At 58.6% G+C, this 11,900-nt stretch overlaps 1 protein-coding gene across 4 annotated transcripts; it reads left to right on the top strand.

Annotated features, from left to right (window-relative positions):
* Positions 1 to 557: 557 nt before the first annotated feature.
* LOC133070804 (olfactory receptor 6A2-like) lies at positions 558 to 10,800 on the top strand. Of its 4 annotated transcripts, none has more exons than XM_061163198.1 (2): positions 558 to 625; positions 9,046 to 10,397. In XM_061163198.1, the coding sequence occupies exon 2, from the start codon at positions 9,050 to 9,052 to the stop codon at positions 10,013 to 10,015; it is 966 nt and encodes a 321-aa protein (XP_061019181.1). In that variant the 5' UTR covers positions 558 to 625; positions 9,046 to 9,049; the 3' UTR covers positions 10,016 to 10,397. The 4 variants fall into 4 exon arrangements, 3 of the variants coding, with proteins under 3 accessions (XP_061019181.1, XP_061019183.1, XP_061019182.1); XM_061163200.1 differs by having other exon boundaries at positions 575 to 625; positions 9,043 to 10,397; XM_061163199.1 differs by lacking the exon at positions 558 to 625 and adding an exon at positions 4,153 to 4,241.
* The last annotated feature ends 1,100 nt before the right edge of the window (positions 10,801 to 11,900 follow it).

Genomic DNA, 11,900 nt, shown 5'->3' with positions numbered 1-11,900 from the left:
GGAGACTGAAGCGCCGCGAGGCCGCTGGAGCTGACGGTCCACAGCCCCCCGGGGAGGCGGGGCCTCTCAGAGTGGGCGACACACCCCGACCCGTGGTCCTGCCACCCGACTCCTAGATGGCTACCCAGGAGAAGTTAACAGCCGTGTGTACGGAAAGCTTACAGGGGAATGTTCGTAACTGCATTATTCACAGTAGACAAAAACTCAAGCAACCAAAATGGCTGCCAACAGGCAAACATGGCAAATCCATGTGTGTTAGCCACTCAGTCGTGTCCGACTCTTTGTGACCCCGTGGACTGTGGCCCGCCAGGCTCCTCCATCCCTGGGATTCTCCAGGCAAGAACACTGGAGTGGGTTGCCATTTCCTTCTCCAGGGGATCTTCCCAACCCAGGGACCCAACCCAGGTCTCCTGCGTTGGCAGGCGGACTCTTTACGGCCTGAGCCACCAGGGAAGCCTCAAAAATAAGGTAAGTCTTTGCAAACAAGAAGTGGGAGGGAGTTTTCTCACTCTGATGAGAACTGTCACCAGAACAGAGCTCGCAGCCAGTGTCCTACTTTCTGAGACCAGAAACAGGCTACTCTCGCTTCTCTGTCTGACTTTGCCCTGGAGTCTTGACCGGTGTGGTGAGTTGCGGGAAGAAAACTTGTAAGGGTTGGAAATGAGTGTGAAGCTGTCATTCTCCCAGACAAGGTCCCTGAGAATATAAAAATCCAGAAGAAGCTATGGATAGGTTAGTAGAATTCAGAAGTTTAGCAAGATAACTGGATTACTTGTGTTGACTAAAAAAAAGATACACAGTGTGAGAGTTGCAAGTTAAGTTTTATTGGGGGCAAAAAGAGAACTGCAGCTTGGAGACAGCAGCTCAGACAGCACTGAGATTGCTCCAAAGAGGCGGTGGGGGAATGTCAACTTATGAGACTTTGGTGAAGGGGGGAGTTCAAGGCCATCAAGTGCTTGTACTTTATAAAAGTTCCTCTGCTAGTCACGAGGAGCTGATGTCACCATTAAGGAATTTAGTGATTTTCTAGATACGAAGAGATGGAAGGATTGGGACCATAAAATCAGTTCCTGAAAATATCTAACTATCTAAAGACCTGTCCCACCAGATCCCCTGGAACACAGAGTCCTCGCTTTCCACGCTGAGTCCCCCTCAGCGGGCGCTGGCGTTCTGCAACTGCAGCCGCACAGCGTTCAGTCTCCCCAGAGGCAGACGGCAGGCGTCCTTGTTGCTTTTGTTCAGTTGCTGGCAAATGCTCTTGGCAAGTGCCAATTTGTAGTTGACACTTGTCAATAAACAAGTCACTTGATTTTCTACATGTAAGAATAAACAGAAAATTAATTCTTTTAAATAGCTACGCTTTATAAAAGCAACAAAAGTATTAACTATTTAGGAGTAGCTACTGAATGAAAAGCTGGCTTAAAACTCAAAAAACTAAGATCAAGGCATCTGGTCCCACCACTTCATGGCAAATAGATGGGGAAACAATGGAAACACCGACAGACTTTATTTTCTTGGACTCCAAAATCACTGCAGACAGTGACTGCAGCCATGAAATTAAAAGACTCTTGCTCCTTGGAAGAAAAGCTATGACGAACCTAGATAGCATATTAAAAGGCAGAGACATTAACTTTGCAGACAAAGGAAGGGGACTAAACTTGGCAAAATGATTCTAAATTTTACATGGACCTCCAAGGAGGCACTCGTGGTAAAGAACCCGCCGGCTTATCCTGGGGACCTACGAGAGGCAGGTTCGATTCCTGGGTCAGGAAGATCCCCTGAAGAAAGGAATGGTTACTCACTCCAGTATTCCTACCTGGAGAAGCCCATGGACAGAGGGGCCTGGCGGGCTACAATCCATGGGGTCACATAGAGTCAGACACCACTGAAGCGACTTAGTATGCAGGCACCAAACAAGTAGAAACAGCCATCCCAGGCAACACAAGCAGCACCGAGCGCCCCCTTTGGGTGAGTGGTCCGTGTGACTGAGGGTGTCCCACATGGGTTGGCTAGGCAGCGTGGGGCCGAAGAGCAGAGCAGGGGCAGAGAGCGGGGTACAAGAGTGGGTTCCCTCCTCCCGCAGACATGGCCAGTCACAGGCCTCCCTGCCCGGCTGGCACTAGCAGAAGGGAGGGTCTGACGACCAAGGGCAGAGGTCGGGGAGACCGGGGGACTGGGAGTTTCCACACTGAGGCTGGAAGTCAGAAGAGAAAGCAGGTGGAGACCCAGGAGCGAAGCCGGGGAGGGTTCTTGGGGTGCGGGGGTTGGGGTGCAGAGCTCAGCACAGTGGGGGGAGGCCAGCCCCACTTGCGGGCAGGAGGCCTCGGAAGTCCTGGGGACAGATAAGTTCTCTGTGCAGAGGCAGGAAGTCCAGCCCCTACCCTGTGGCTTGTTTTCTGAGAAGGTGGGGGTGTGGAGTTTAGGAAGCTCCTGGGGAGGCAGTTCCCGTGGCAGAGACAGAGAAGGGGCCTCGGCAGGGGAGGGTGACTGAACCCCAGAGACTGCATGTGGGGCGGGGGAGGGTGCTGTGCGAGTGACCCAGGAAACAGGCAAAACAAGAGGTCTCGGACACGGGGTGATGTGAAGCCGGGGTGTCGGTGGGGGTCTGACTCGGCATGGGGCGCAGGGCCCTGGGAAGTGGAGGTTGGGGAACCCTCGACCATGAGCCAAGAGGCTGTCCACAGATGCCTGGGTTCCCAAGAAGAGAATCCCCAACCACACACCAAGGTCTTCAACAGATGGCACGACGTCCCAGGCGCTCTGCAGCCTGAGATACTGCGTGCGTGCTCACCAAGGCTCCGGGAGAGACACCCGACCTTGACTCAGGGGGCGGGTTGGTGCCAGGCCCCGGAGGCTTGAGAGCAAGCCCTGAGCATGTGGGAGTGAGGGGCTGCTCAAAAGGCCGGAGCCATGCCCCCACGAAGGTTCCAGGGGCCTCCACACAGCCAGAGCCACAGGGCGCAGCAGACAGGGCCCGCCAGGCAGAGCAGCCCAGCCCAGAGCCCGCAGCTGCGCCTCTGCGGCCCGCCCAGCAGGAAAGGAGGGTGTCGGACGGAAAGACACGCCACCCACCCCATCAGCAACATCTCGGTGTCCTCCAGTGTCAGGGCTGGCCACACTCTCCGTCACTTAAATTACCCCCTGCATAGGTCGGCTTCAACAGCCTCAGGACGAGGCGCGGTCAGGCCCTCGCCCACGGCAAAGGAAAACCAGCCTCACGGCCAACATCTCCCTCCCCCATCTGCCCGCCCCAGGCTCCGCTCCTGGGCCCTGCCCCCCTCTGAGGGTTGGCTGGCTGTCCCTGTCGCCTGTGGGGCCCCTTCTCTGATCCAGCACAGACACCAATATGCCGGGGTGCCAAGGCCCACTTGTGGGGTCCCAGCCCCTCCCCTCACCTCCCCCGGGCTGAGGGTCTCAGCTCCAGCTCCCCTTCCTGCCTCACGGAGGAGTCTCCGTGCACCTCGTGTGACCCCCACAGTGGACCACCGGCGGGGGCGGGGGGGGGCAGGGGGCAAGTGGCAGGTGACCGTGAGTCTAGCAGGGGCCCCAGCTCCAGCCCTTCTGGGGGGCAGCACAGAGCTCGCCCAGGACAGCAGGTCTGGGCCGTGGCCTGGGCCCTTCCTGCAGCCCCAGCTCTGGCCAATGCCGGGCAGCGGCTCCTGCCTGAGGCCCCTCTGCTGCACCAAGCAGCTGCTGGGTAAAGAGAGTGTCCACTGGTCTGCACACCCTGCGCCCGTCACAGCAGCTCTGGCCCCAGGAGGAACGTGGGGAAGGAAGGTTTCCCTCTGAGGTCTGTTCCCAGCCCCGTGGCTGACAAAGCGGATCACATGGGCGGAGGCCTGGCCTTCCCGGGGGAGTTGCAGCTGCACGGGTCCGGCGCTGGCCCCTGGGAGGAGGGCGGAGAGCCCAGCCCTGTCCCCTCCTCCTCCTGTGTGAGAAGGCGGGGAGTGGGGACCCAGCTCAGCCTCCCACTTAAGACTCGGCTAGCTCGGCTGTGCCCGGGGAGGGGGCGGTGTGGGCTCCGGGAGCCTGCCCTCGGCCACTCTCCCCACGCAGAGAGGACCAGGGCCCCTGAGCTCCCCAAAAGGCCCAGCTCCTGCTCCTGTGACGCGGGGACCCTGAGGCGGCACCTGCTTCCGTCTTGGGCATCACCTGCCGTTTCTGACTGGAGGGGCCTCTTTACTGCGAAGGGGGTCTCTGCCGCTAGGCTCATCCTTCTGCCTCCTCAGAGCCCTGTCCTGGTAGGGACGCACCCAGATGGTCGTGGGGAACCGGACTGCCCTGGGGTGGGGTGGGGCGGGGTGGGTACATCCGCGGGCCAGGCGCCCAGAGCTGAGCTGAGCACCCGGGACCAGGCAGGGAGACTCGCTGGCCGGGTCCCTGCCCCAGAGATCTTCAGGCCCCCCAACAGGCAAGCGGGGCCCCGGCAGGGCTGGAGCGCGCCCGGCTCCACCCCAGGGCCCTGCCGTCTCGGCGTGGCTGAGACCACACCGCACACCTGTGCCCACAGCGACCTGGGCTGCCGGCAGCCGGGCCTGTGCCCCGACTGCGCTGGCGTGAAGGGCGGCGTGTCTGTGGCTTGGGGATTACCCGTGTGTCAGAACCAGGTCTGGGCAGGCGGCGTGGGGCAGAGGACGTCTGTCTGTGTGTCCTTGTCTGCCTGGAGGCGTGGGGTCCGGTGAACGGTGCTCTGCTGGGGCCTGTGGGCTCAGCAATCGTGTCAGGTTTGGGGAGCGCTTGTGTTCACTGGTGCATCCCCGTGCAGGACAGGGACCGCAGGTGTCTGTGTGAGGTGCCATGTGTCTGTGTGACGTGTCGTGTGTCTGTGTGACGTGCCGTGTGTCTGTGTGACGTGCTGCGTGTCTGTGTGACGTGTCATGTGTCTGTGTGAGGTGCCGTGTGTCTGTGTGACGTGCTGTGTGTCTGTGTGATGTGCCGTGTGTCTGTGTGACGTGCTGCGTGTCTGTGTGATGTGTTGTGTGTCTGTGATGTATCGCGTGTGTGTGACGTGTTGTGTGTCTGTGTGACGTGCTGCGTGTCTGTGTGATGTGCTGTGTGACGTGTTGTGTGTGTGATGTGTTGTGTGTCTGTGTGACATGCTCCGTGTCTGTGTGACGTGCTGCGTATCTGTGTGATGTGCTGTGTGACGTGTTGTGTGTGTGACGTGTTGTGTCTGTGTGATGTGTTGTGTGTCTGTGATGTATCGTGTGTGTGTGACGTGTTGTGTGTCTGTGTGACGTGCTGCGTGTCTGTGTGATGTGCTGTATGTGTGACGTGTTGTGTGTGTGACGTGTCGTGTCTGTGTGATGTGTTGTGTGTCTGTGTGACGTGCTGCGTGTCTGTGTGATGTTGTGTGTCTGTGTGACGTGCTCCGTGTCTGTGTGACGTGTTGTGTGTCTGTGATGTATCGTGTGTGTGTGACGTGCTGCGTGTCTGTGTGATGTGTTGTATGTGTGACGTGTTGTGTGTGTGATGTGTTGTGTGTCTGTGTGACGTGCTGCGTGTCTGTGTGATGTGCTGTATGTGTGACGTGTTGTGTCTGTGTGACGTGTTGTGTGTCTGTGATGTATCGTGTGTGTGTGACGTGTTGTGTGTCTGTGTGACGTGCTGCGTGTCTGTGTGATGTTGTGTGTCTGTGTGACGTGCTCCGTGTCTGTGTGACGTGCTGCGTGTCTGTGTGATGTGCTGTATGTGTGACGTGTTGTGTGTGTGACGTGTTGTGTCTGTGTGACGTGTTGTGTGTCTGTGATGTATCGTGTGTGTGTGACGTGCTGCGAGTCTGTGTGATGTGTTGTATGTGTGACGTGTTGTGTGTGTGATGTGTTGTGTGTCTGTGTGACGTGCTGCGTGTCTGTGTGATGTGCTGTATGTGTGACGTGTTGTGTGTGACGTGTGTTGTGTCTGTGTGACGTGTTGTGTGTCTGTGATGTATCGTGTGTCTGTGTGATGTTGTGTGTCTGTGTGACGTGCTGCGTGTCTGTGTGATGTTGTGTGTCTGTGTGACGTGCTGCGTGTCTGTGTGATGTGCTGTATGTGTGACGTGTTGTGTCTGTGTGACGTGTTGTGTGTCTGTGATGTATCGTGTGTGTGTGACGTGTTGTGTGTCTGTGTGACGTGCTGCGTGTCTGTGTGATGTTGTGTGTCTGTGTGACGTGCTCCGTGTCTGTGTGACGTGCTGCGTGTCTGTGTGATGTGCTGTATGTGTGACGTGTTGTGTGTGTGACGTGTTGTGTCTGTGTGACGTGTTGTGTGTCTGTGATGTATCGTGTGTGTGTGACGTGCTGCGTGTCTGTGTGATGTGTTGTATGTGTGACGTGTTGTGTGTGTGATGTGTTGTGTGTCTGTGTGACGTGCTGCGTGTCTGTGTGATGTGCTGTATGTGTGACGTGTTGTGTCTGTGTGACGTGTTGTGTGTCTGTGATGTATCGTGTGTCTGTGTGACGTGCTGCGTGTCTGTGTGATGTTGTGTGTCTGTGTGACGTGCTCCGTGTCTGTGTGACGTGCTGCGTGTCTGTGTGATGTGCTGTATGTGTGACGTGTTGTGTGTGTGACGTGTTGTGTCTGTGTGACGTGTTGTGTGTCTGTGATGTATCGTGTCTGTGTGACGTGCTGCGAGTCTGTGTGATGTGTTGTATGTGTGACGTGTTGTGTGTGTGATGTGTTGTGTGTCTGTGTGACGTGCTGCGTGTCTGTGTGATGTGCTGTATGTGTGACGTGTTGTGTCTGTGTGACGTGTTGTGTGTCTGTGATGTATCGTGTGTGTGTGACGTGTTGTGTGTCTGTGTGACGTGCTGCGTGTCTGTGTGATGTTGTGTGTCTGTGTGACGTGCTCCGTGTCTGTGTGACGTGCTGCGTGTCTGTGTGATGTGCTGTATTGTGACGTGTTGTGTGTGTGACGTGTTGTGTCTGTGTGACGTGTTGTGTGTCTGTGATGTATCGTGTGTGTGTGACGTGCTGCGAGTCTGTGTGATGTGTTGTATGTGTGACGTGTTGTGTGTGTGATGTGTTGTGTGTCTGTGTGACGTGCTGCGTGTCTGTGTGATGTGCTGTATGTGTGACGTGTTGTGTGTGTGATGTGCTCCGTGTCTGTGTGACGTGCTGCGTGTCTGTGTGATGTGCTGTATGTGTGACGTGTTGTGTGTGACGTGTGTTGTGTCTGTGTGATGTGTTGTGTGTCTGTGGTGTGTCGTGTGTGTGTGTGACATGCTGTGTGTCTGTGTGACGTGCTGCGTGTCTGTGTGATGTGCTGTATGTGTGACGTGTTGTGTGTGTGACGTGTTGTGTCTGTGTGACGTGCTGCGTGTCTGTGTGATGTGCTGTATGTGTGACGTGTTGTGTGTGACGTGTGTTGTGTCTGTGTGACGTGTTGTGTGTCTGTGATGTATCGTGTGTGTGTGTGACATGCTGTGTGTCTGTGTGACGTGTCGGGTGGCGAGCACCGGGGCTCCCCCTCCCACGCCCCCAGGAAGCAGCCTCTTGCTCCATCTTTCAGAGAAACGGGTGCTGGGTGAGGACAGACTTTGTTCCAAGCCCCACAGCCAGTCAGCGGCCGGTCTGAGCAGACGAGGCTGTCGGACCCCCAGGGGCCACAGCGGGGAGGGAGGACCAGGGGCAGCCCTGCCCAGGCCCAGCCACAGCAGGCCCAGCACCGCCCCCGTGGTCTAGCCAGGCACCCTCCTCCGCCTGCAGTCACTGCTGCCCCCAAGGGCCTCAAGGCATCCCAGGGTCGATAGTGAGTGCAGGTCCTCAGAGCTCATCCCCACCCCTGGGAGCCCAGCCAGGGTCCTGCCATGACCCCGCAGGACAGTTGAGTGACCGGAGGAGGGCGAGGTCTGAACCCAAGCAGACAGTCCCGGAGCCACACCAGGGAGCCTGGGGCTCCACTGGCCCCTGAAATCTCTGCGGAATGAAAACTGGGAGCTCCTGCCGGCTGGAGCACCTGGACACGGGGCAGAGATGAGAGGCTGGGGCTTCTGTTCCCCAGACACGCTCTCCAGAGGTGACCAGCCTGCAACCGACAGGGTGTGAGTCCAGCATCAAGCCTGGGCCCACTCGGGGCCATGTTCGAGGCTCTTACAGTGGACACAAAGCTAAAGTCAGTCACACCACCAATGAGCGGCTGGTCTGTAAATGGGTTTTGGAGGCCTGGAAGCTCACAGGGATGTCCAGAGGGCCCAGGACAGAGAAACAGGCTAGCGGGGCAGATGGGAGCAGCACAGGAGGAGAGAGACCCGGCTGCCCAGTAAGGTGGGGTGGGGGCTGACTCCCGCCTGAGGATCCAGCCCTTCCGAGCCCGTGAGAACAATTTCCTGTAACAGGAAGGAAGCCACCGCCAGCCGTGGCAGCCCCTTGACTGTCCCCTGGGTTGGAGGGGTGGAGACCCACACAGAATGGTCCTGCCCCAGAGCACGCCTGCGGGGCCAGGCTCAGACGGAACTGGCAGAACTGGCATGGAATCCCGTGGCTGAGGGCTGAAGTCACAGCTCATGTGTCCAGGGCTATGAGGGGACCCAGGGTGGGGGGACTTGGTCCCTGGGTGCTGCTAACCCTCTGGAGCCTGCTTCTCCTCGGGAACATGTGCCAGCCTTCCGGGGGCCTGCCGAGCGCTGCAGTGTAACCGTGGGTAAACTTGGCAGGGCTGTCATCACATGCACAGGGTGCCCTCACCTGGGGAGACAGTGAGCCCACCCGGATGCCCCACTCACTTGCCCACTGTCCCTGACCAGAGGCCCTGGGCCATGGCCCCCACCCATCCCGGCGAAGCCTGCCAGCAGGTCCCCAGATCAAGCTCTGAGGTGTCCTACAGGTGACCCACTCCCACTCCCCACAATAACCGCGTCTGCCTGCCGGCGGCCAGGCAGGCTAGCGGCCCCAGAGCAGACATCTGCCCAGCACCCACCAAGCACCCGTAGGAAACTCATGGTGCCGTGGACCCGGCGTGGGCAGCCGTGAGGATGCAGACAAGGGTCAGGACCCCTCCTCACAGGGAGCTGGGCACCACATGGGAGGCACGACGCCTAATCCGCCACCTCTGCCCCCAAGCAGGGCCATGCGGGCCCCATCCGCGGGGGCCAACCACTCGGAGGTGACCGAGTTCATCCTGGTGGGCTTCCCGGGCTCGCTGGGCCTCCACGTGTGCCTGCTGGTGCTGTTCCTGCTGGTCTACCTGCTGACCATCACCGAGAACCTGCTCATCATTGCCGTGGTCCATGCCAGCCCCGCGCTGCACAAGCCCATGTACGTCTTCCTCAGCAACCTGTCCTTCCTGGAGGTGTGGTACGTCTCCGTCACAGTGCCCAGGATGCTGCTCAGCCTGGTGGTGCCCGGGTCTCGCCGCATCTCCTTTGCAGGCTGCATGGCTCAGCTGTACTTCTTCCTGGCGCTGGCCTGCACCGAGTGCGCCCTCCTGGGCGTCATGGCCTACGACCGCTACGTGGCCATCTGCAGCCCACTGCGCTACCCAGCCATCATGAGTCCCAGCCTCTGCAGCCTCCTGGCCGCCGGCTCCTGGCTCTCGGGCTTCACCATCTCTGTGGGGAAGGTCTTCTTCATCGCGCGGCTGGGCTACTGCGGCCCCAACATCATGAACCACTTCTTCTGCGACGTGTCGCCCCTGCTGAACCTGGCGTGCTCCGACGTGGCCCTGGCCGAGCTGGTGGACTTCCTCCTGGCGCTGCTCATCCTGCTTGGGCCCCTGCTGCTCACCGTCTCCTCCTACACGGCCATCATCAGTGCCGTGCTGCACGTCCCCTCCGCCGCCGGCCGGCGCAAGGCCTTCTCCACCTGCGCCGCGCACCTGGCCGTGGTGGTCATCTTCTACTCCGCCTCCCTCTTCATCTACGCCCGGCCTCGTGCCATCTACTCCTTTGACCTCCACAAGCTGGTGTCCGTGGTCTACACGGTGCTCACGCCCCTGCTCAACCCCATCATCTACTGCTTGCGGAACCGGGAGGTCAAGGAGGCCCTGCACAAGGTGGTACAGAGGGCAGCCCAGGCCCGGGGCGCCCCCTCCTAGGACACGCTCCCACGTGCCCCGGGACCCCTCTCAGACAGACAGGACTGCCTACCGGGCCGGGAGACAGTGCTGGGCAGCCCAAGGCTCTGCGAGGGAGGCACTCTGCACCATCTACAGGAAAGATGAGGGGAACAGAGCCTCAGCACTGCGGGTGGGGGACCAAGTCCATGCTTTGCCCCTTCACTGAGGGTAGAGCCCACCACGGGGCCTCGCCCTGGGAGAGCTGGCACTGACCACCCCATCGCTGCAGCAGGTCCAGGTTCCGAAAGTCCAGCCACTCAGCCATCATGGCAGACGTCCCCCAGGAGGTGCCTAACGTCAGCAATTACAGGTACGTCCCTCTTTCAAAATGGGTGTACTTTCAAATCAAATGTCTGTAAAGTCATCATTTCAAAAAGCAGAGTGAAAATACTGGGTCACTGATTTGTCATTTAACTAATAAAGTGAGTACTGCATGCCAGCCTGCTGCCGGGTGCTACGAGGTGCTGCTGAAACCGGGGGTCAGGGACTCATGCCCGGCTGACGCGGTGGAGCAGCAGGTGCAACTGGTCAGAGCCGCACAGCAGGGCCTCTAAGGTGCCGGGGCCACAGGCCCCGTCCTGAGCCAGCCAGCAGGGCCTGGAGGCTCCACGGGGGGAGGGCGGGGTCAGTTCCTGCAGGACAGCAGCAGTGACAGGGACAGGAGGCAGAGGGGAGGGCAGACCCCAGGCTCGGCTGAGCTCACATCTGCAAACGCCCAGCAGGCAGCGCTCAGCCTGGATCTGGGGCTCCAGATGGAAGGCGCCAGAATGAAAGCCTCAGTGTCACCAGGATACAGTGGGAGCCGGAGTCAGGACCGTGCCCGAGGGCAGGATGCAGACCTAGGAGGGAAGAGGCCAGATACCACCCTCACCCTTGGAGAAAGCCTGAAGGATGCAGGCAGCGACCTGGACAAGAGGACCAGGCGAAACGAGGCGTGGATTCATCGCAGCAGATCAGACACCAGCGGGGGAGAGCAGGGTCCAGGGCTCGGGGAAGGGGGGACAGAGGGACGGCACAGACGTGCTCAGCGCAGGAGGAGCACAGGGAACAGGCAGGCGGCCTCGGCTGGGACGGAGGGCGCCTCCGGGTCAGTGGTCTCAGCCCTCAGCAGGTCCTTTTTTTTTTTTATTTTAATTGGAGGCTAATTACTTTACAATACTGCAGTGGTTTTTGCCACACATTGACATGAATCAGCCATGGGTGTATAGTGTCCCCACCCTGAACCCCCCTCCCACCTCCCTCCCCATCCCATCCCTCAGGGTCATCCCAGTGCACCAGCCCTGAGCGCCCTGTCTCATGCATCGAACCTGGACTGGCGATCTATTTCACATGTGATAATATACATGTTTCAATGCTATTCTCGCAAATCATCCCACCCTTGCCTTTTCCCACAGAGTCCAAAAGTCTGTTCTTTACATCTGTGTCTCTTTCACTGTCTCGCATACAGGGTCATCGTTATCATCTTTCTAAATTCCATATATATGCATTAATGTCCTGTATTGGTGTTTTTCTTTCTGACTTACTTCACTCTGTATAATGGGCTCCAGTGTCATCCACCTCATTAGAACTGATTCAAATGTGTTCTTTTTAACAACTGAGTGATATTCCATTGTGTGTGTAGCACAGCTTTCTCATCATTCGTCTGCCAGTGGACATCCAGGTTGCTTTCACGTCCTGGCTTTTGTAAACAGTGCTCAGCTGCCTCTTGTTGAGGCCACGACACCACACAGTTCCGAGCCCCAAGACCCTGGTGGGGCGCTCCCTCCCAGGCTCTGCAGAGCTGTGGGAACGCCTCCCAGGCCTCCTTGTGTGGGCCCCTCGGCTCCAGGCCACACCCTGGGCCCCGGACGCTGCCCAGGACCGT

The sequence above is a fragment of the Dama dama genome, chromosome 15 (genome assembly GCF_033118175.1).
Source record: "Dama dama isolate Ldn47 chromosome 15, ASM3311817v1, whole genome shotgun sequence".
NCBI lineage: Eukaryota > Metazoa > Chordata > Mammalia > Artiodactyla > Cervidae > Dama > Dama dama.
The sequence above is the reverse complement of the archived record's forward strand: the minus strand, read 5'-3'. Positions and strand labels throughout refer to the sequence as shown.

Excerpts from the sequence above, each read along its gene's own strand:
- LOC133070804 (XM_061163198.1), top strand. The coding sequence starts at position 9,050 with ATGCGGGCCCCATCCGCGGGGGCCAACCACTCGGAGGTGACCGAGTTC.